Here is a 23,086-nt window from a genome sequence, read left to right as displayed (position 1 = left end):
AGATTTTATTTGTTTGACATGTTGATCTGCCTCATTTGGAAAACTCTTGGTAACCTCTTCTTGACTGATGGTTTTGTTTTTAGGGGAAATTTTATTGTTGAGGGGGAGTTGTTGTGATTTTGTTTTTCATTTACTTGTCTCCTTGACCTTATCTCTTCATAAAAGATAGGTTTTATCTATTTAAAAATTGTGCTTTGATCATAAGTGATAAAAGGGGAAATTGTAAAGTTTTTGTCATCTAATGATCCTGTTTTGAGTCTTGCACAATTTTTAACTTTATCTGTCAGTGTGGCCACTCTCTCTAAATGTGACACCTCCATCAGTGTGGCATTTCAAAGTTTGTGTGGTCACATTGTATCTGGTAGATATTTTTCCCATAAGCCCAATATGCACCCGTTTTGTTTTTAGACAATTATATTCCTTGATGATATTCTATTATGGTACTTTTCTACCTATCCACCTTTTATTCGTTGTGTAAGAAAAGGTGTTTTGCTTTTGTTTGTGGTCCCAAATTTCTTTTATAGAAAGAAAAACACAAAAGTTGATATTTAACTTTTTTGTCCCCCAACCCTTGACGCATTGAACTCTATATTTTCATATTTTTCTGATGTCTTCTTCAAGAAATCTGAGCACCATTGTTTTCCTTTTGGAATATTCTTTTAGGTCTTCGTTTTGGTTAAGGTTTCTTACTACATGCTTTGGTAGGCTTCAAATTACCTTCTATTCTTGTTCTTGTGTGATGACTTTGGAACTTGATTCCATGTTGATGAGTGCTTGTGTGTAAGCTATTGTCCCGAAGATTGGTCTTCGTTGTTGAAACTTGAGAGGAACTCAATTTCAACATGGTGATGTTGTGCACGTGAAGCTTGTTGTGAGGACTTGAAGGTCAACTAAAGAAGATAGAGTTGTCGTGTAGAAAACAAGGAGTGTTTTGCAACTTTGGTTATCTTGCTTTGTATTTGGACTCATAAGTATTTCATTGTGAATTTTCTTCCTCTGGACTTGGTCCCATGGATGTAGGCATGATGTCGAACCATGTAAAAATAAGTGTGTTCTTTACTTGCTTTGATGTATGTTTTGTTTATGTTTCTCACAACTCATTTGCACTAAAATGAACAGGCAACCCATTTCGTATAAGTTTTAATCACTTGGTAACGTTATTAAAACGTACATTATACATTCTTTTCTTTGTGCTTAATTTTGTCTTACTGTCAATGTTTCTGGGTTGTATTCAATATTTACAAATATTCAATATAGAGGAATTAAAAGTATATTCAGATTATGTTGTGTTCTGTTGTGTGTTGCTTAAGTTTTGGGTTGATTTTGTCTAGGTTCTTATCATACACCTTGTCCAGAGCACTAGTATTAGCATCATAGTTATAGTCGGCCTTCTCATCAACCCACAATGTCACAACATCGATGCCTGAAAGGTCACCATTGCTCCATGTAAGGTTCTCGCCATAAGGACCTCCGGAGCAAGGGTGGATTCAGCCCTCTAGGCCTACTCTCAGATTTAAAAAAAAAATAATAATAATAATAATATATAGACCCACAAAAAATTGTTATTAATATATATACTAGGCCAACCCTAAGATTTTTAAAAAATGAGAACTATATATATATATATATATATTTCAAGCTCAAATTATATTAAAAATTTAAAACTCTCTCCACTCTTTTTCTCCATGGGCTCTACTTATTTTTTATGATTTTATCCCAAAATTCTTTACTCTCTCATTCTCACTTTCTCTTTCTCATGCTATTCGCTCTTAAAATTTTTGAAGACTAAAATTATTAAAGCTTTCACTACTCAAGGTGCCACAATTAGCTCTGTTTTCTATTTTATTAGTTATAGGTATGTGTATTGCTCATTTCAATTTAGTTTATTTTAAGGTTGAATCATGTTTTTTTTTTCTTTTTTTGGAGGTTTTTTATTCTAATTTTAGGGAAAAAGACATGAGTCTTGTGAGTTTATTTGTGTTTTGTGTCTAAGAATGAACATACTTTCCCAAATTAAAACCTTAATTATATTTTAAAGAACGTTATTATTTACCCTTCACCCATCACTTCCTATATTTCAACGTCACTGTTTAGTTGCTTAAAATTATTAAAGAAATTTGAGTTACTGTCTATGTTTAAACCAAGAAAATTCCCCATTTTTTTATTAATTCATATTAAAAGTCAACGCAACATTGACTTGACTTAAGTTTTCGTTGACTTTAGCTTAGGCTAGATCTAATCAAAATCATAAAAATTTATATTTTAATCTTTGGAAGCCAAAAATAAATAAAAAAAATTAAAAGAAAGTTTTGCTCAAGGTTTACTCAACATATTTACTCAAAATGTTGTTTCTCATAGATTTATTCAAGTAAGAAAATATTGTGTTATTGTATTCTTTTCTCTCAGGTTTTTGATATGCTATTATTTTCTTTGCTTAGGGTTTAGTGGTTTTTTAAAGTTTTCACTAGTTGTTTGACAAATAATGGCGGAGCCGCGGAGGCCCTCCTTGGGCAAAAATCCTGGATCTGCCATTGCTCCAGAGTGTACAAGTCTGCAATCTCCAATACGTTGATTCGCATATATAGTTTTGAGCATAGGCAGCCACCATGTTGTCCCAAGTCATTGGTCCAACATTAACCTATGCTCGAGCTGCATTGTGAGCATTGACGTAGTCCTGTTGCGAGTTTTGTGCATGGGATGGAAGGACCAGGGCTAGGGCTAACCCCATGACACACAGAAGAGTTAGTGAAAGTGTAGAAGATAGCATTTTGGATTTGCTCACAACTCATCACACTATTACCTGTATAACACAATTGAAAATCAAGTTTTTCTAATTAATAATTTCGAGGAAATCACCCCACTCGAACAGTTGCTGGCCATGTTCCAAAAGCTGACACTATTTAAGAAACTGCAATGTTTAGCCCGCAAAAGTTCAAGTCTTTAGAAAACATATATACGTTAGCTATGCCTGTGCCATAGACTTTTGTTAATTTGTTTCTATTGTCAACCTGAGTAACTTTGGAAATCTGAGATTGCTGTCTCTTTTATTAGGGTGGCATATTTAGAAATCTTGATCTGTCTTCAACTCATAGATTAAAGTTAACAAAGAATATTATCTAAACTTATGTTTTAACCTATAGAATCGTTTATTATCCGAGAGATTAAAAGTTTCGAATTCATTCGAAACAATAGGGTTAATACCTTTCCCCTCTTATTGGTCCTAGTTAGTCGTGTTAAAAACCTCTTCTTCTTCCAACAATTTAATAGCACTATAGAATGATACTTTCTTATATCTATTTAATAATTTTAAAAAAACTGAAATATCATTAGATAAAACTATTTTTCAAGGATACATAATTAGCAAGGTCAAGTCAATACACTTACTCTTGAGGCATGCATTATAGTTCCCTGAATGGTAGGTTACCATATATTTCATACAATTTCTTTCGCTATTATTTAACAAATAGCCTCAGAGACGAACTGATGGGTATTCATAGGAATATGATGTGGAAATTATTTGATCAACTTGCTTGAGGAGCTAAAAAAATTTGGAAATTGACCCACATGTGAAACTGGGTTCATATGCCGAAAACAGATCAACTTTATTTATAATTAAATAAAATTCCATGCCTTGAGCAAGTCATCGCTTTTCCAAATTCACCCAAGCGTTACATGCAGCAATTGGTTTAGCCTCTGGCAAGTTTAATCAAAACCCACATCTCATTACATCAATTTAATCAGGAGGCACATAAGAAATTTTCGACAATGTTGTTGAACAATTTTTAATTACATTCTCAATTTGGGGCACATGGGACTTCTTTTCTATTACTTCCAGCCTGCAAATCACCATTCACCATAGTCAAAAATGCTTTCAATTTGATTATGACTCTCAACTCTAAAATCAAAATAATTAGTCAATGAAGTGGTTGGTAGGTTGAAGTTATTAGGGTTCATACTCCTTCAGTTCAGTAGCCATCTTCGAAGGAAATATCTGGTTTTGGTCTCCCCATAGGATCAACACATCCTACACAACAAAATGCATCGCCAGAATAAGCGGCTAATTGATTAAAGCTTTTATAAAAAAATAATCTAAATATTTTCAAAAAATATGCCAAACAACTATTCTGTCTTGAAAACTTACAAAAAAAATGTATCAAGCAACTATTCAGCATTTTATTCAACTCTGATATAGTTTTCAGATATTTTACCAAATACATTTCATATTTAAATCCAGTTTAATTTGATTCAACTCAACTCAACTTAATACACTTTTTCAGAATAACATTGTTCAAAAAGTGTAATTAAAAAGTCCTAAGACACTGATATATCATATTGAACTATCATCAAAATACGGTAGAGTTCGATGATAGTTCAATATGATATATTTACATCAATCTTTGAGTTTGTACATATATACCTCCAATTATCCAAACCAAATTCCTTTCCAGTACTGTCGCATTTGCTAATCATGGGACATACTAAAAGCATGAATTTTGATTTCATAGGAATTAATCATGCTTCCAATTTTTGGAAAATCGATGCTGTCTCCTTCGCTAATATGGAACATACTGAAAACAATTATTTTGGATTCCATTTGAATTAATATTAAAGAGAACGTGGGGAAACTAATAAAAGATGAGATAAAAGAAGAATAAAATGAAATATTTTGTTTAGTCTAAGTTATATTCTGAATTATGAATACGTGATTTATATATCTATATATAAATTTATAATCACCTTAGAATATGCTTGGATGTGTTATAAAATCACTATTTATATATGATCTAATACTAGTAAAGTTTATTCCGTTGGATTGGTGAAGTTGTTGGGTTCTTACCGTCGTCAATTATATGACACTGAAGGAAAAATAAATACAATCAAAAGATCCTTTAGCCATCGCATGCTTCAGAACAAGTACAATGAAATTTAGAAATTCATTCATTAAGTTCCTAATTGTTTTGGACTTTGGAGATTAACAAAATTTCAGGGCTGCGTTTTGAAACTTTGATTATGGAAAGCGTTGAAAATTATATATTGCCAGAAAAGCACTTGTCTACATTCTCTGAACTTTCAGTTACCGATGAAACTAACCTCCATTAATAAATTATACATTGTATTATACTATTTTATAAGTATTGTATTAATTAATACAATATACATAACATTAAATAATACCGAGTAGATATATTAGATTGTGCTACACATAAAAATGATACAAACTCCATAATTTTTTTTTTAATTTCCTTAGAAAAATAAAAGTGTTTAATTCTCATTTATATATTTAAGGTAATAATAATTGAAATTATAAAAGAAATGCAAGTCAAAAGTAGATAGTACTTGTACGCTATTGACCATCAAAGTTTGATAAATCGGTGAGTTGACAACATCACTGAAAGGATGAATGTAAGTTTATTATTTGGACTTGTGTTAATAGTAGACTTTTTTAAAATCAATTTATTAAAAATTAATTAGAATAATTCTGTTGTAAATATGACCCAAAAACAGTGTAATCGTGCAATAACCCAATGTTCATTCAACCAAACAAAGCACAAAAAAAACAATAAAAGGTAAAGTAAGGGAAGAGAAAACACCAGATTTATATGTGTTGTTCGGTAATCTTAAAGATTACCTACATCCACTCTTCAGGGCAACCAGAAAAAGAACTTTCACTATGAGTTTGAGAAACCTTACAGAAGATCGGCTCACCCCTTTACACGAGGCATCACCCGATACAAAAACCTCTGATTTTACACCCGTATACCCAGATGCTCTCACCCACTACATACAAAAAATAGGCAGAAATCAGTACATGTTTATACAGTAAAAAGAACTACTCAAGAAGGACAGCTCACACCTACCATCACTGTGGATTACATGGACGAACCTCGGATTTCCAGCACAGCACCTCTAACTGTTTCTCTCTCTGTTACCAAGAGAGAAATGTAGAGAAGTGAGCTGCGCACAAACCTAACGATTTAGGTTTTAGAACATAGGGAAAGACTGAACTGCCCCTCAAGTCTTAACAATTTACATTTGACCAGCCAACCTCCCTGTTGACTTCCACGTGTGTCATCAGAATGCCACATCACAACAAATTCTATAACTAAAAATAGATTATTTTCTACAATATTGATATACCGAATACATCATACCTCCAATCCTAAATAAATAAATAAATAAATTATATATATATATATAATATATAATAGAGAGAGAGAGAGAGGAGAGAGAGAGAGAGAGAGAGAGAGAGAGACGAGACAGAAGCAGAGAGAGAGAGAGAGAGAGAGAAGAGAACAATACATATGTATGCCATCATACATGTTTCTATTATTATAATTTTCTATTAAAAAAAAACCTCAACCCTTATAATTAAACTTCTACCTTTTTCCTTTCATGAAATTAATCATCTTCATTACTTTCTTTGGGTGGTCAAAGTTTCGATAGTGATTCTTGATGTATCACTCAAGAGATTCTTTAAGTCTCTTCTTCTGTTGCTAATAAGGGTAGCCACTAGAGCTCTTACTCGACTGGTAGTTCTAGGTTCTCGAGAGATTAGTTGAGTATATGCAAACTAGTCGACACCCCCAGTCAAAAAAAAAAAAAAAAAAAAAATAATCTATTACATTATTAATGTTTAGTGAGATCATTAGAATTCTCTTAAGGGAACACTCTACAAGTTCATATTTACAACTTATTATCACCCATTTATAAAAATTAGCTGAATCTTAGTCATTATATTTTATACAAGTCTTTCCTAGTCAGGGATACATGTGTGTGTGAAACCCCGTTTTTAATCAAATACTATTACATATTCTGTGTGATTTTATTTTTATGGAAGGGATTCTGTTTGTTTTTAAAGTTTTTTGGAAATGAAATTGCAAGATAAGGACTGCTGGGTTTGCATGTAACCAGGGGAAAATCTGGAGGTTTATTTGAAAAAATGCTGATGTGGTAGGGGTTTGAGCGGATTACCTGAAATCTAGGGGCAGAAGCATAAATTTAAGAAGATTAAAATAAATATAAAAGAAAGAAAAGGGGCTGATTTTGGCCAAATGAGAAAAGGAGACGAGAGTAGAGGAGAAAGCGAGAGCAGAGCAGAAAAAGGAAAGTTAAAAAAAAAGGGAGCTGATTTTCGCCCAGGTGAAAAAAGAAGAAACGAGAAAGAGGGGAATGGGTGCGGCTGACAAATGGTAGAGTGAGGGAGAAGAGTGAGGAGAGTGCAGGACTTCGTTGTTAGACAGTGAGTGGACCAGCCAAAAACTCTTTTAAAAACTCAATTCCTGTTTGCATGTAAAGTGTTGATTTCTATTATAGTGTTTGATCCAATTTTGGTGTGATATCTTGTTAAATCTGCCTTGCATGTGTCGGCTGAGCTGACTTTAAAGTGCTGCATGTCCAGTTTCGATTCTAGCACCATGTCTTGATGAAATCAGGAAATTTTGTGAGTGAAAGCGCATTAAATCCTTTTCTAAAGTTTGCTTTTTTCAAGTTGCATTTTACTTGATGTTTTTTGTTTCAAGCATTTAAAAGTTATGTTTAAATTGATTATTTGGAATATTGTTTGTACCATAGAGATGAGTTGTGGATGTTGTTGATTTGAAGAGTAGATGGAGAAAGGTTAAAATAGGCAGAATTGAAATGTTGAACTTGGCATGCATGGTGGTTTTATGCATATACATAATGTTTGTGAAAGAAAAGAAATTAGGGAAATTGTAGTTGGATATGTGGCTGACTATTGTGGTTAACTGAAATTGGAGTTTAATGCAATAGTTTTATATGTTTAAGCTATATGTTGTCCTAAAGACCAGAGTTATTAAAGTATGTTTTGGTTATAAAAAGTTATGCTGTGAAATTCTGACATTCTGAACTTCTGAAAATTTTATATATGTTTCGGGTTTGTAATGAAGCTAAATTTCAGGTATTTTGTTTTAGACCTTATTAGAGATGGTTTGAAAATTGATTTCCCCCAAATTCGAAGTATTGGATTTTTTAATGAATTTTGAATTCTGCTATGAAATTCTGAATTTCATGTTTTCTGGAGCATGCATTTTCGGAACTGAAATAATGCACTTATACTTATCCAAATTGAGCCATTTTAAATTCTGGTGAATCCTTATGTGTCTAGTTTAATTCGGGAGAGTTTCATGAGGTTTAGATTAAGGGCTGAATTGTTATGAATTTTACAAGTCAGTAACCTCAATTCTGGAAACAGTTGGCAGATTTAAATGAGTTTGAAAAAAATTGTGTTTTAAATAGTTATTGATTCTAAAGTGACTTGAAAATATTACTGGATCAACATATATTTGTCTGAATGCCCCATTGAAATTATAGCTTGATTTGGTGATGATTAAACCGAATCTTCTTCCAAAATCTTAAATCCATGTTTGCATGTTAACTTATGTTTTATTTTAAATGTTTTGATGAAGTTTGGTATATAGATTTATATGTATTCACGCTATATGAATAAAATTTTGAGAGTAGAGAATTGGTTGAATTGTATACGGTTGAGGTTCTTGATCTTGGTAGATGGTTTCTTGGTAAAAAGAAAAGAGAAGGGGTGCATTCTGTCAGTTTTTGAAAGTATGTTTTAAAACTTACATTCTACCCCCATTTTGCATGGAATTCATACGATTTGGCATGATTTACTTTTATATGAAATGTGGTATATATCTTATGATTAGTGATGGCATATGCTATGGAAATGTGATGTTGAAAGTAATTTTTAATCTGGGTTAAACTGTCAGTTTTAAAACATGTTTGGAAATTTTCAGTTTCACCCCTGGATGTGATTTTTGAATATTATGTCATATATGCATGATTTATAAGCACATATGTGGTATGTTCTTGACTTATATATGTTACTTGAGATTAACGTGAGATGCATGATTAAATGAGAGTTTAGTGATTTTGATAATATACTAATGAGAAACGAAAAAGGGTTGATTGTCAGTTTTGGGGCATATCTCTAAATCTATATTTTCCCCCCCTTGGCATAAATATCATATTTTTCAAGCAAACTATGCTTTTTCATGAAGAAAAGCATGTTGACTATATAAAGTAAAAGTGGTTTTCAAACCACTACAAGTACCCATCCCCCAGAGATACAGATTATTGGCTCTGCCCGAGCGATGCAGATTCCGCCGGGTATGACAGTTTCACTTTTGCTCTGCGCATGCGTATGACAGATTTTATTGGCTCTGCCGGGCGTTGAGTGGTCCGCCAGGTAAGACAGTTTTCAGTGGCTCTGCCCGTGCTGATAGTCTTGCCGGGTATAACAGATTTTATTGGCTCTGCCTGGGCGTTGAGTGGTCCGTCAGGTATGACAGTTTCAGTGGCTCTGCCCGTGCGATGACAATCTTGCCGGGTATGACAGGTACATCCCTTGTCTGCCTGTGTGTGGGACGCCCACCAGGTAAGACAGATTTCCCCAGGGTACTAGTTGCGTGAGAGTTTTCTGTTTAACATCAGAATCAGTTTTAGAATGTTCAAAAATCACATTCAGTTTTTAGTATCTGCTACGAGCGATAGCCTCAATATGAGTTTTAAGAATGTTAAGAAGCCTTCAATATAGCCACAGTTTTAAAATAAGATATCAGCTTATAGTTTTCAGTATCAGTAAAAGCTACAGTATCCAGTTTAAATTTCAGTTATCAACATAAAGTTTACAGTATTCCAAAATCAGTTATCATCATGCTTCAGAAAAACACGTCTTCAATTTTATATCATCACAATAGTTATAAATTTAGTTACCAGATTTTGTTTTGAGAGTCATGAGTGTTCATTGAATGTGGTTTGGATGTTTGTAGCATGACTAGTAGTTTATTTTCATAATCATATGCATTCTTGAGTGATGACATAAATGGTTGCAGCATGACTTATAGGAATATGTTCCTAGAAGCATAAGCACTTACAGTTATGTTTTAAGTTTCCAAAAAAGAATTTTAAGCATTCAATGATGAGCTATAATTCAGAATTTGTTTTCAGCTTAAATGATAGATTACAGTACTTAGAACAATTTTAGAAAACGAATTATACATGCTACAGGAATGATTTAGTTACTTCCATAACACGTTATAGAATCATGTTGTTTTCAGGATTTCATAAGAACTATTGCATGCCATGACTATTGTTGAAGAATGTTTTGCAAACTCTCCCCAATCCCCCACTCACTGAGTATTTCAGCTCACCCCTTTTTAACCCTTTTCCCCAGGTTCACAGGAAGAGTCGTGCTGAGGAGTGATTCCTCTAGAGGTTGGCCTTACGTCTCGACTCATCATGTGTGTAAAAATGTCATGCTTGTTACCGTTACAGAAGTAAGTTTTTATCCTTATGTTTATCTCCTGTGTTGATTATAAAAGATATGAATATCTGATACCATCCGTTTTTGGATTTTATGAACGTACAAGTTAGCTTTCAGATTTTCAAATGTATACATATATATATTTTTTTTGTTTTTTTTTTTTTAATTTTTTTTTTTGTTTTTTTTTTTTTTAAATTTTTTTTTATTATATTTTTTTTTTTTAGATTCCCACATGGCATGTCTCGACCGCCCGAGTCTCATAGGTGCGCCCGGAGCTTATGGGGTAGGGAGGGTCGAGGCGGGTCGTGTCATGTAGCTCGCAGTTTAAACTATCCACAATTGTCATCTTATTAAATTATATTTCTCTCCTTTTTCCTTTCACGTAAAGTCTCATGTACACGCATCTCATGATCGCTCAAGAGCTCTTCACCAGATTCATAGGCTCCATCTGGTTCATTATTATGATAGTTTTTAAAATAATCTTTTAAGAAAAGTTAAATTGGGCGGGTATTACAATGTATGATTTGGAAATTAACAAAAATATCCCCTATGTTTGTTTATTTACTAAACATCCCTATAATAAAATATTAAAAGTTAATAAAAACACCTCAACCCACCCATTAAATACGGACAACCGGCCACCACCGCCGGGGGGTGGCCAGAGTGTTTTTGCAATTTCTAAAAAAAAATATTTGGGGTTGTTTAGTTAAATTAACAAATTTAAGAGGTTTAAAAGAAATTGAAAAATATAGAATAATATTTTGGGAATAATGATATTTTACTGTTTAACTTTTTTGGGAATACTAATAATAGTATTCCCAAAAGTGAACCAAACGAAGCCATAATATTTATGAACTTCAGTAACATCTTGTCCAATACAATCAAATTTAATCTTTATTGGATTTCCGGCAATTGGAATTAATAAGAAGAATAATGATTTTGGTGACTAGGTTCTTCTAGCAACTGATTCAGTTTTCTCTAGGTTTTATTTTGGTGAAGCAAGGCCTGTTTTCGTTGTTGGTTTTGCTGATCTTCTTTTGTATAGACCTTCTAGAGGCTAGTTTTTTGGTACATAAAGATTGAATATCCTTGTTCCCCTTTGTTGCTTTTGTGTAATTCAGTTCCTTGGACTTGTCCGACGAGCTTGGCTTCTAAAGGGAATCTCTTCTTTAGGTTGTTTTTTATTCATTTATAAATTACCGATTAACTCCCCCCTCCCCCCCCCCCCCCCCCCCCCCCCAAAAAAAAAAAAAAAGATGAATAACGATTGTTAATTCAACAAAAGATGTATAGTAATTCATTCATGAATTAAACATTCGTTTTCTAGTACAATAGGCTTTATTCATTGAAAATATGCAATCATCTCTTATTCGGTGACAAATGAGATAGAACTAATTAATTAGTAAGGTTTCTGCCCGGCGTAATTGCCTGGCGGAGCATAGTTACAGCCGATGAAAGTTCTGCCATTGTTGCACCTCACCTTGGCGCACCCAATGCGAACCGAGTCGCGCCAAACTACCTGAGTGTAATGGCCGCAAACCCTGTAGCACAAGTATTAGAGTTGTAGTCATAATCGGCCTTCTCATCAACCCACATTTTCACAGCATCCGTTCTCGAAAGGTCAGCACTGCTCCCTGCAAGGTTCTCACCGTATTTCCCGCCACCACCGGAGTGGACAAGAGCGCAATCGCCGATACATTGATTAGCATAGTTTTGTGCAAAGGGCAGCTACCGCGTTGTCCCAAGTCACAAGCCCAACACTGACGGCTGCATGAGCTGAATTGTAGGCATTGACGTAGTCCTGTTGGGAGTTTTGTGCATGGGAGGGGAAAACGAGGGCTAACCCCCTGAGACACAAAAGAGAGTGCAATTTTGATTGAAACCATTTTGTTTCGCAAGAATTTTGTGATGCACAGAAAAATTGTTGAGTGATTGATGAACAAAATAAGAGGATTAGAGGGGCATTTATAGGGGAGAAGGCGTGGAAAATTGTTGAATCCATTTGCTTCATCAAGTGAAATAGGTAAAAGGATAAAAATATTAATAATGTCACCTTCAATGAAAGCTTAAACTAACCTTTTTCATGGTTTGCATTTTGATGAAATCAACTTCAACCTTTTACTTCTAGGAGGAGCAAATTGATAAACATTGGATTGGATTTCTATACATGACGTGAAACATGCTACCATAGCATATGTGTTATGCTTATTTTTCTAAAATAAAATAAATTATATATTTTAAAACATTTTACGTTCAAAATATATATGGTTTCCACTGACTTGCTTCTCTTGTTTTATGATTCAGCTTTCACACAATACACCGTTACAATAATCTCATATAAATATATCCTGGTTTATGAAAATTGGATTTTTTTAATTACAGAATTATTGAAAATTTTAAGACCTTAAAGTTATTATAGAGAATGAAATATAATTAATATTTATTTTAATTTATTGATGTTATCTTGGGATATATTCATATTCAGAGGATGGCAATAATAAGTCTGATTTTCTACATCTGAGGGGAGGACTTTTCTCGATAATGAAAATAGACAAAGATACCCAATAATTTTGTAATTTGAAGACATTATGATGGAGATTATATGTTTATCTTGTCATCCGTATTCATCCTACTAAACTTTTTTTTTTTTTTTTTTCGTTTTCTTTAGGTCTAAATAAATAATATATAATAATCTGCTTGACGTCGTCAAAAAAAAAAAAAAAAAAAAAAAAAAAAAAAAAAAAAAGAAGAGGCAAATGATTAACATAAAACTTAAAACATTAATACTTTTTTTTTTTTTTTTTTAATGACCCGGGGTGTCCGGAGTAGCTTATGTGCACCTTAACTAATCTTCCGAAACCCTGAAACTATTGGTCAGGTAAAAGCTCACATGATTACCCTTATTAGCACCCAATGAGAGACTTAAACTCAATACTTCTTGATTAATATACCCAAGAGTCCCTATCAAACCACTCAACCACCCAGAAGTAGTTCATAAAATATTACTCTTATTAACATATTACAATTTGAAAAATTCTTAATGCTTTATTTTTGAAGAACTAGTTTCGTCCATAAATTAAAAGGCAATTGTCACTCAACGAAAATTTCCATGTTTTACCACTAACATGGATTGAGAAACTCGCTATAAAGAGTGCATGCAAGAAAGTAAAGTACCGTGTTAAAGAGAAAATTAACCCTAAAATTCTTTATTTTATGACTATAATCATGATCCACATGGGTAACTTCCGTAAGCTGACTAGTCATTTACCTCCAAAAATTCATTATCTTGGACTTGTCAATTTCGTTTTGATGAGGCAATTAAAGATATATAGAAACAGCAGACTTCTTCAGCCAACACTAGATTTTTCCTTTCCGTAGTTACAGGTATAATTTCCATATTACATCACAAAATTATAACAATGTTGTTATTTTACTATACAATATTTGTAGAGTTCTCTTTTTTTTTGGTAAATAAATCTTTTAAAGCTCTCAAAATCAGGTATTTCTTATTTTGAGAAACAAAAAAATTGTATCCAGTGCAAATGAAATTACCCATAATTTATGTAGTTAGCATTTCATGATCTTCATTTGTGGTTAAAAGTAAATGGTCGCGATTTTATCATATTGGCATGTTTCATGTTCTTGTCAACATTGATGATGCATCTAGAAAGTTGATTTTTCTGTTTTTGATTGGGTCCCCAGCGATGGCTCATTAATTAACGGATTAGGAATATGAAACAATTGAGCATAAATGTAGGAATATTTCATGAAAAACGCTCAAGTCAAGAGCATTGATGGACTCGCTGTGCATAATTAACTCATTAAAAGTTCATATGGAAGAAAACACATGTATACGGAAAAAGCTAGTCAATTATGTCAAGTAAAAAGGTCTATAAAATTAGGCATATTGCACATTAGAAATTTAAGATTTGATCTTAATTTTCACTTGATCAGTGTATAATCTTATTCACAATCAAATTTAATTTATATATATGTCATATATATTATTAAATTTGTACACACCAAAATTGTGTATATTTAAATTTTGTTTTATACAAATTAATGTGATATGGTTCTTTAATTGATATATAATCATCTATTCATTTTTTTTGCTATATCAATTTATTCATAAATTTGTATAAAGAGTTTATATATAAAATAGATTTGAATTGTATTCTCGAACAATCTAGCAAGAATATTCATAGCATTTCTAAACAAGTGACCTTCTCTTTCTATTAAAAAAAGGTTAAAATATATAAAAATTGGATGGAATGGACACATATTCAACTGAAAGCATCTAGAGTAAACAAAACAAATTAAGCTAACTACATGATTTTAGTATAAGTTCATATAGCTGATTATTTGATAATACATAGTTTTTTGTCGGGGAAAAGAGAATTATTGATATATTTATTTAAGAGTAGTTGCATTTTATTTTTCCAAATTGAGGTTATTTAATTCGCTGCGTTTTTGAAGTAGGATGATTCTTCATAACTTGTTGGTTCTTTGTTGATTTCAATTAGATAAACATTATTTACCATGTATTTATCATGAAAACTGGTCTAATATGGACAAGTAATCAAGAGCCATGTCATCATTAGACAGTAGACATCAGTTTTGATTAAGTCAACGTGTCTTAAAAAAGTTAGAATTATTTAAACCTTATCTAAAACTCCTTTTAAACCCCAAAATTTATTATATTTAAATAATTTTTATTTTATTCCAAAATTAACTTTTTAAACTTTCACTACTTCTTTAATCTTTTTATATTTTAATATCTTCTTCTTAATATTTCTAACTTCTCGTTTATTTAATTATGATTAATAGACAATAAAATAAACAACAGATTCGTTTAAAAGCAAATCTTTCTTTTTTTATTTGTTTATTTTTTGGAAGCGAATGAAATTTTGTTGAAATATACTTGTGATTTAGAAAAAGTTATCCAACCCATAAAAACAAACAAAACAATCGTTGAAAAAAAAAAAAATTCAGTCATGATTTTGCAAAATCATGATCGGAAATATTCTTTCAAATCTTGTTTTATTTTGTTTTTTCGGAATTTTCATAATTGTTTCTAAATAATGAGTTTTTAAGAAAGAAAAGGAGTTAAAAAAGATTAGGAAATTTAGAGAAGTTGAAAAAGATTAAGAAAGTGGAGAAGTTAAAAAAATATTTAAAAATGGATAACTTTGAAATAAATTAAATTTTATTTACGTTTAATTGATTTTAGGGCTTATAAAAAGTTTGGGAATAACAGTACTCAAAAAGTTATTAGCATTTCTTATTATAATCCGAATTCTAAAAAATCATATAATTGTCTGACTCAACAGCTCTCAAAGTCTCAATACTAGGTAAACTGATTGGTTATTGCTTGACTGTTTACAAAATGGGCCTAACTATGTAAATAATGGGTCTGTTGGGCCGATTAATTAGCATCATGTGTCTTTCAAGAAGTTTAAAATAATAGTAATACTCACTTTTTTTCTTTCTGGTAGAATATATATCTATCTAAAGGATAAACTTTTACATATATATAAGCTATAGGTTTTTTGTTTTGTTTTTTTTTTGTGACTGGGGTGTGTGAGCCAGTTTGTATGCACTTCAACTAATCCTTGGAGTCTTAAAGCTAATGACTGGATAAACTCTCTAATAGTAACCCTTATTAGGAATTTAACCATTGCAATAAAAACTATTGGCTGTAGATATACCCTTAAAATTTTTACTTCAACCAGAAAATGGAGAGAAAAAGACAAAAAATTAAACAAAAATTTTAATTTCTCTTTTGCTAGTCAAAGGAAAATGAAGAAAATGTGAATGTATAAAATTTATATAAATGGGATTCTTTCATTTTGATCTCTAGCTCCTACCATTGCAACAGATTGAGGAATAAGCGATGGGGCTAGTCATGGAGTGAAAGAATTAGCATATCATCTTTTTTTTTTTTTTCTTTTCTTTTTTCCCATATTGATTACTGAATTACTGTCTTGCACCCTTCCTCGTTCTCACAAAAACAAATATTCTTCTAATTTAACTTATTTTATTTCATAAACATGAATTTCTGCTTCATACATGATATAGCCACTTCTAAGACTTCCAATCAATATCGATTAAGACATACATTTTCTTATGCTACGCCTCAATAAGAACGTTCACCTTCAATATTCCCCGGAGGATAATAACTGCAAATGACAAACCACCATCCATTCTGGCACTTCACCCTCCCACACCCAAGTTGAGTCGATTTTCGCCAAACAACCTTGAGTGTAATGCAAGCACTCGTGGCCAACACAAGAATTTGATGCATAATCATAGTTAGGCTTCTCGCTAACCCACATCTTCACCGCATCCACTCCATTCAAATTACCATAACCTTCCGCCAAGTTCTCTCCGTAAGGCCCCATGGAATGATCCAAGTCGCAGTCTCCCCTTCTTTGATCGGCGTAATTTTGCGTGTAGGCCGCCACCGAATAATTCCAAGTAATCGGACCAACCCCCACATGAGCACGAATTGCATTGTGTGCATTGACATAGTCTTGGTGGGAGTATTGTGCTTGTAAAATGTGAGCTAAGATTAGAGAAATGAAGTAGATAACGATTAAGAAATTATTGAACCTCATACTTTTCTTTTTTTCCCCTAGGAATGTTAGATTTCAACATGAAAGAGTCAAGAAGAAGCTTATTATATATATGCAGGCAAACCCATTATATTGCTCAAATGGAGCCTTTGATTGTGCTGTGTTGCCCTTATGACAAGTAAGTAAGAGGCGAGAAGAAGCTTTTAATCAATTAATGAATGTTGCATCAAAACAAATCAGGATTCACATGCATGCCTAATATGATTATATATTAATTGTTTATGAGCCTGTGATTAAGTTGCCGCAATCTCTATCCTAATAAGCCAAAAGAATGTGATTCACTTTAGAATTTGTAGTATCTGTATGTGTATGGATTAGAACCTGAATTTGGATCTACTAGGATCCGAGCTTTATTAATTGAAACTTTGAAGGTCTTATAATTAAGTCAATTTTATTTTTTTAATTATATATTTATATATAAGAAAAAAGAAAATTAATCTAAGGAACCTACTTTTATGAGTTCTCTTATCTATTTTTATGATTTGAAAACCAATCTTGTCAAGTGAGAGATTAGTCGGGTAAGATATCACAATTACTGATGATTTATTTACTAATTTCTTTGTAGATATACTAATCCAATTCATGTTCTAGCCAGATACTCTTTAATGAGTATTCATTATTTAAGAAAGATTTTTTGAGATTTAGTTCTAGATATGAACAATCAAATTATTAGTAACATCTAATTATGATTATTTAACCACCACTGGGTGGTCTAATGATAAAAAAACAAAGGAAGATCTAATATATGATCTCCGAAGTTTGAGTCTCATAAAAGATCTAACATGTTTTTTAAGTTTGAGTCTCCTTAATACTAAAAGAGTAAGAGAATGATCTAACATTATCTCTCGAGTTCGAGTTTCCACAGCTGCTAATAAAGGTGGTTACTAGAGTTCTTATCCAGTTGGTAATTTCAAGGTTTTTGAGGATTAGTTGAGGTGCACGCAAACTGATCCGGACACCTCTGATCATAAAAGAAATTATGACTACTTAATATTAATTTTTTCTATCTTATATTACTCTTACTTTTATCCACTGACAACTTGATTAATTGGTATATGGTCTATTGCAACTTTGAATGTGACCCACCGGTGTGAATACATAATAGCATAATACATAATTTTTTATATATTTTATACTCTACATTTCACGGGTCTAAAACAGAAAATTCTAACTTTGCTTTTCAATGTTGATGACTTTTGAGGCCATATATTTTTTACGTACTTTATGCGAAAATGACTTTGCTAGTGAAAATGGGTATGTGTGGTGAAAAAAAAGGTCAAAAATTTGATTTGATGGCGTACAAGTATAATCATGCTGACTTTGTAAATGCATAATTTTTATTATACTTTATGATTAGCATGGCCCTACTAAGTAAGTAAAATCTCAAAAAATCCTCTATTTTACTTAACCCGGGCCTAAAGCCCAGGCAGGCCCGGGCTTGGATTTTAAAAAACCCAGGCCTAGCCGGGCCCAAGTTTTTACATTATTAGCATCCATCCTTTCATTAATTAAATCCAATTTTAAACAGAATATGTCACTGAAATAAAAAAAGAGTTATTTAAGACAGAAAGATTTGATTTTAAAATATCAATATTACTAATCCTATTTTCATAAAATTTAATAAAATAACACTTTAATTAATAAAAACAATTATTCTTTTATTAAAGTACTTAATAACATTTTTAGAAGGCCTTATTCTATAATGGGGCTGAGGCAAATGCCTCACTTGTCAAGCACCCTTGCTACAACTTATTGTCATTATAAATGATATTTATTAAAAAAAATTTGTTGTATAACCGGATATATTAATTTGATTTGAGTTGGTGAACTTTAAAACCAATTGGTTTCATGTTATAATATTTCACAAAGGCTGGCCAATTATAATGAGTACTGACATGAATAATCAAAATACAGAAATATTATTTTATTTAAAATATAATTGATATTATTTGATTCAAATATCCTCTCTTATTTTTATAAATACAAGTGATTTTAAATTGGAAGAGAGTTAAGAACAAAATTGTGCCCACAATTTTACTGCGTGCAGTCCAAAACGACGCCATAGGAAAATCCATAAAAAGGTATGTTATATATGAATTAACGAAACTATTTTTTTAATTTGACATGCATAATTCCTGAATAATCTAATAATCAAATATTTTGATTGTTAAGTATGATTTTATTCGACGTTGGAGTATATATATATATAAGGAGACTTCATTCTTAATGTATAATTCATGCTGGCATGACTGCAAACAATCATTTAAAATAGGCAAAAAATGTTATAACCATCTGTAATAACTAATTATAAACTGTAATTTCTTGTTCGCTAAAGGGGAAAGCGCAACTTAAAAAATAATCACCAGTGATGGACTTTTTGTTTTGTGAGCTCACTACCATATTTACCTTCTGTTAATTTCTAAAATTCTTGAAACACAGTGCTATTACTATTGTCTGCAAGTTTCGATTGAACTGAAAAAACTTTTTAACTGCTAAATTTAACAAGTTTGTTAAATGCTTAATTTTATTCTCTTTTTGAGCCTATAAGAGACTGTATCTTACTCAGAACTCATTGTACCAACTTTGTAGGCTTTCTTGAAGTAAAAGGTATCACATTTGTCTTGTTTATATGTTTAGTTCCATTATATAACAGTAATAGCTATGGTTTGTAATAATATGAGTTAGGATTATAGCTAATCTTGTTGCTAAAGATATAATTCAAGTTCAAGGACGCGACTCACACAAATGACTGTTTTCTTGATTGCAGTCTCATACCACGGTGATGGCTCCTCCCTTTATTGGAACCCAAAGTGGTAGCATTAATAACAGGTACACATTGAGTAAATTAAACGTAATCTTTATATATATGGCAAGAGAATGTGTTTTATATTTTACTTAAATTTAATTAAAGTAAATATTTGTTCTTCGTTAATTCAACCACAGATTAAATTATTTGCTAATTTGTTTGGTGATTTTTGAAATGTTGTGAGCATTTACAGCTCGGAAGAAAATTATGCAGACGTCGACTGGGATAATCTTGGATTCAGTTTAACTACAACTGATTACATGTATATAATGAAATGCTCAATGAAAGAAAACTTTTCACGAGGACATCTTACCAACTATGGCAACATAGAAATCAGCCCTTCTATTGGAGTCCTAAATTATGGACAGGTAGACACCAGTTTAATTTAAAAGCAGCCATAACGATAATTTGTTGGACTTAGCATTAATTGAGTGACAAATTGCTTCTTTAATGGTGATATCTTTAGGGTTTGTTTGAAGGTCTAAAGGCCTATAGAAAACCAGATGGTAGAATTCAGCTCTTTCGGCCAGAACATAATGCTCTACGGATGCAAGCCGGCGCAAGGAGATTGAGGATGCCATCACCATCAGTTGAGCAATTTGTCGAAGCTGTAAAGCAAGCTGTCCTGGCCAACAAGCGTTGGGTAATATTCCTCTTTCTCTCTCTGTTTGAATCATCTAAGTTTTCCGGAACTTCTAAAGATCTCAGGACACCAGTGCACTTGCACTTAATGTATGCTTATTGTTTTAAATTGATGAACACACAGGTGCCTCCTCATGGGAAAGGCTCACTATATGTTAGGCCTCTGCTCATGGGAAGTGGGTCGGTTCTCGGAATCGGACCTGCTCCTGAGTACACTTTCCTCATATTCGCATCTCCAATCGGCAACTTGTATAAGGTACACTAATTACTTGAGTCATTTAATTGATTTTTTTTGTTTGATGCCATATTATTAACAATAATGCCACTGATATATACTACAGGGTAGAGAATCCCTGAACTTATTGATCGAAAGAGACCTCCATCGTGCTGGACCTGGTGGAACTGGAGGCATTAAAAGTATCACAAACTACTCAGGGGTGGGCATAAAATTGAGCTTCATTACATGCCGTGATGCTATATCGAATTGTTTTTCAATTTTCATTGCTTATTGCACGTTTATGAAACCGTAGCCGAAGCAAAGGCCAAAGGTTTCACTGACGTCTTATTCTTAGATGCAGTAAGTGGAAAGTACATTGAGGAGGTTTCTTCATGTAACATTTTCATTCTCAAGGTAACAACTATAGGCCATTCTACACAAATGTTTCGCTTCATTAATATCAGAATTCCTCAATTTTTTTTCCAATATTAACGAATCTCTCTTCTGCAGGACAATGTAATTTCAACTCCAGCAACAAATGGAACTATTCTGCCTGGTGTCACCCGAAAAAGCATCATTAAACTTGCTTCTGATATGGGTTACCAGGTAGCTAATTAATTGTCATTAATTCTATTAATCGCAATAAAAGGGCGAATTGAGGAAATGTATTAATAAATAAGTACAATGTTTAGGTGGAGGAACGCAATGTTCCATTGGAGGATTTGTTGAATGCAGATGAAGTATTTTGCACAGGAACCGCAATGGTTGTGACTCCTGTTGCCAGTATGACTTATAAAGATACAAGGTAAAATAAATGTATATTTATGTTGTTTAACTTCCTTCTTCCTTCGTCCTCCTTTATCAATGGAATAATTTTAATGCAGGGTTGAGTACAAAACTGGAAATGAAACTGTGACACATAAACTTCACGCAACACTTACAGGGATTCAGACTGGTGTTATTGAGGATAAATTGGGATGGACACTCCCAATTAATTAATTGAGCTTATTTTCATTGTCTTATGTCAATAGATAGATATATAGTACCTAATAATGTGGTTTTCTAATTAATACTGTAATCACAAAGTTTAGCCAAAAGTGCAAAGAATGTTTGGCAGAATATAATATGATTTGAAGATATTATACAGGGTGCGTTTGGATCGGGGGCATATCAAAATACCGGGGGTAATCTTCGTTTATTTTACAATATTATGGTATTTGGTTTGCAAGTAATAAACTATTACATGTATCTTTTATTGCAAATAGTGTTTACTGTTGGTAATATAGCAGGTAATTTGATACCCTCCCCTAGGGGTGTTATAAAAGATTACCTGGTAATCTGATTTTTATACCTATTTTGCCCAAAACACCCCAGCCACAAAAAGTTTAAAAGTTAACAAAATATCCCCAGCCACCCAAGATCACCGTCAACGTCAATCGCTATAATGGCACATGACTGTCGAGATCTGGCCGATCGTGCACCGGTAAGGCTTTTTCTGGCCAAATGTGGTCGTTTCACAACCACAAATCTGGTCGTTTCACCGCCATAGATCTGGTCGTTTCATAGCCAAAGATCTAGCATTTTCATAGTCATATCTGTGGCCATGAAATGGCCACATCTTTGGCCGTGAAATAGCCATAGATTTGGTCGTTAAAAGGCCATAGATCAGTACTCAGTAGGTCACAGCTTACCTTGCTGAATTGATGGTAGACTACTAGTCATGGAGCAGTTGAGGGTTGAAGAACTGAAACGTCGTTCGTCCTTCGTGTTAGAGTAGGTGCCCTAGAGCCAATAATTTTTTGTAGAATTGACTCTTTATAATAATGTTCATTGATCAATAAAAGGCATTTTATTCTATATCGAGTAAATCATATTGTATGTATTGATATATGTCCTTAGGATGGTAGAACCGTGACGAGTGTATCAAGTTTTCAAATCTTGATAGTGAGAACCCTCTGATCACATATGGTGGTCAGTCTAGAAATGTCCGTAGCCCCAGTATTATTCTGATCAAGGGCAGAGATAATACGGTAAAGCTATCATAGTGTTGAACGACCCTATCGAAAGGCAATGATTGATCTCACTTATAAAGGTTGTTTGCCGACAACCTGGTGCAACACATGGATGCTTGCTATAGGCAAGTTCACTAGACTGACCAAACAAAGGATTCCATATAGATGGTAACCCTAGTGTCTATGGAACAAATCCTCCAACGAATGATGGTACATGTGATCCTTAGACTTAAGATCACCAAAGCCTCTTGTGCACCGATTGGTGTAGTTTGACTAGCCCAACGTAGTTCTATTTAGAGCTATCAATAAGGTAGTGATTGGCTGCATCGAGGAGTGTATCAAGACTATGGTAGATCGACAAAGGATTCATCACTCCCAAGTACAGGAGAAGTTATCTCACTGCGCAATTCAGTAAATGACAATGACACTAAAGTTGTGGCCATAGTGGGATTGAGTTGTTGCTCAATCCAATTT

General features: G+C 32.8%; 2 protein-coding genes and 1 pseudogene across 2 annotated transcripts; 1 reads left to right on the top strand and 2 right to left on the bottom strand.

Annotated features, from left to right (window-relative positions):
- Nucleotides 1-11,699: 11,699 nt before the first annotated feature.
- LOC116114915 lies at nt 11,700-12,302 on the bottom strand (annotated as a pseudogene).
- A 4,153-nt stretch (nt 12,303-16,455) lies between these two features.
- LOC116114914 (basic form of pathogenesis-related protein 1-like) lies at nt 16,456-16,917 on the bottom strand. The gene has a single exon (XM_031401043.1). The coding sequence runs from the start codon at nt 16,915-16,917 to the stop codon at nt 16,456-16,458; it is 462 nt and encodes a 153-aa protein (XP_031256903.1).
- Nucleotides 16,918-19,986: 3,069 nt separating this feature from the next.
- LOC116114932 (branched-chain-amino-acid aminotransferase 2, chloroplastic-like) lies at nt 19,987-21,599 on the top strand. Its single transcript, XM_031401061.1, has 8 exons — nt 19,987-20,109; nt 20,208-20,384; nt 20,508-20,639; nt 20,725-20,836; nt 20,914-21,014; nt 21,111-21,206; nt 21,293-21,405; nt 21,485-21,599. The coding sequence occupies exons 1-8, from the start codon at nt 20,002-20,004 to the stop codon at nt 21,597-21,599; spliced, it is 954 nt and encodes a 317-aa protein (XP_031256921.1). The 5' UTR covers nt 19,987-20,001.
- Nucleotides 21,600-23,086: the final 1,487 nt, after the last annotated feature.

The sequence above is a fragment of the Pistacia vera genome, unplaced genomic scaffold, assembly GCF_008641045.1.
Source record: "Pistacia vera cultivar Batoury unplaced genomic scaffold, PisVer_v2 Contig728, whole genome shotgun sequence".
Taxonomy (NCBI): Eukaryota; Viridiplantae; Streptophyta; class Magnoliopsida; order Sapindales; family Anacardiaceae; genus Pistacia; species Pistacia vera.
This window is presented reverse-complemented; position numbering and strand designations above follow the sequence as displayed.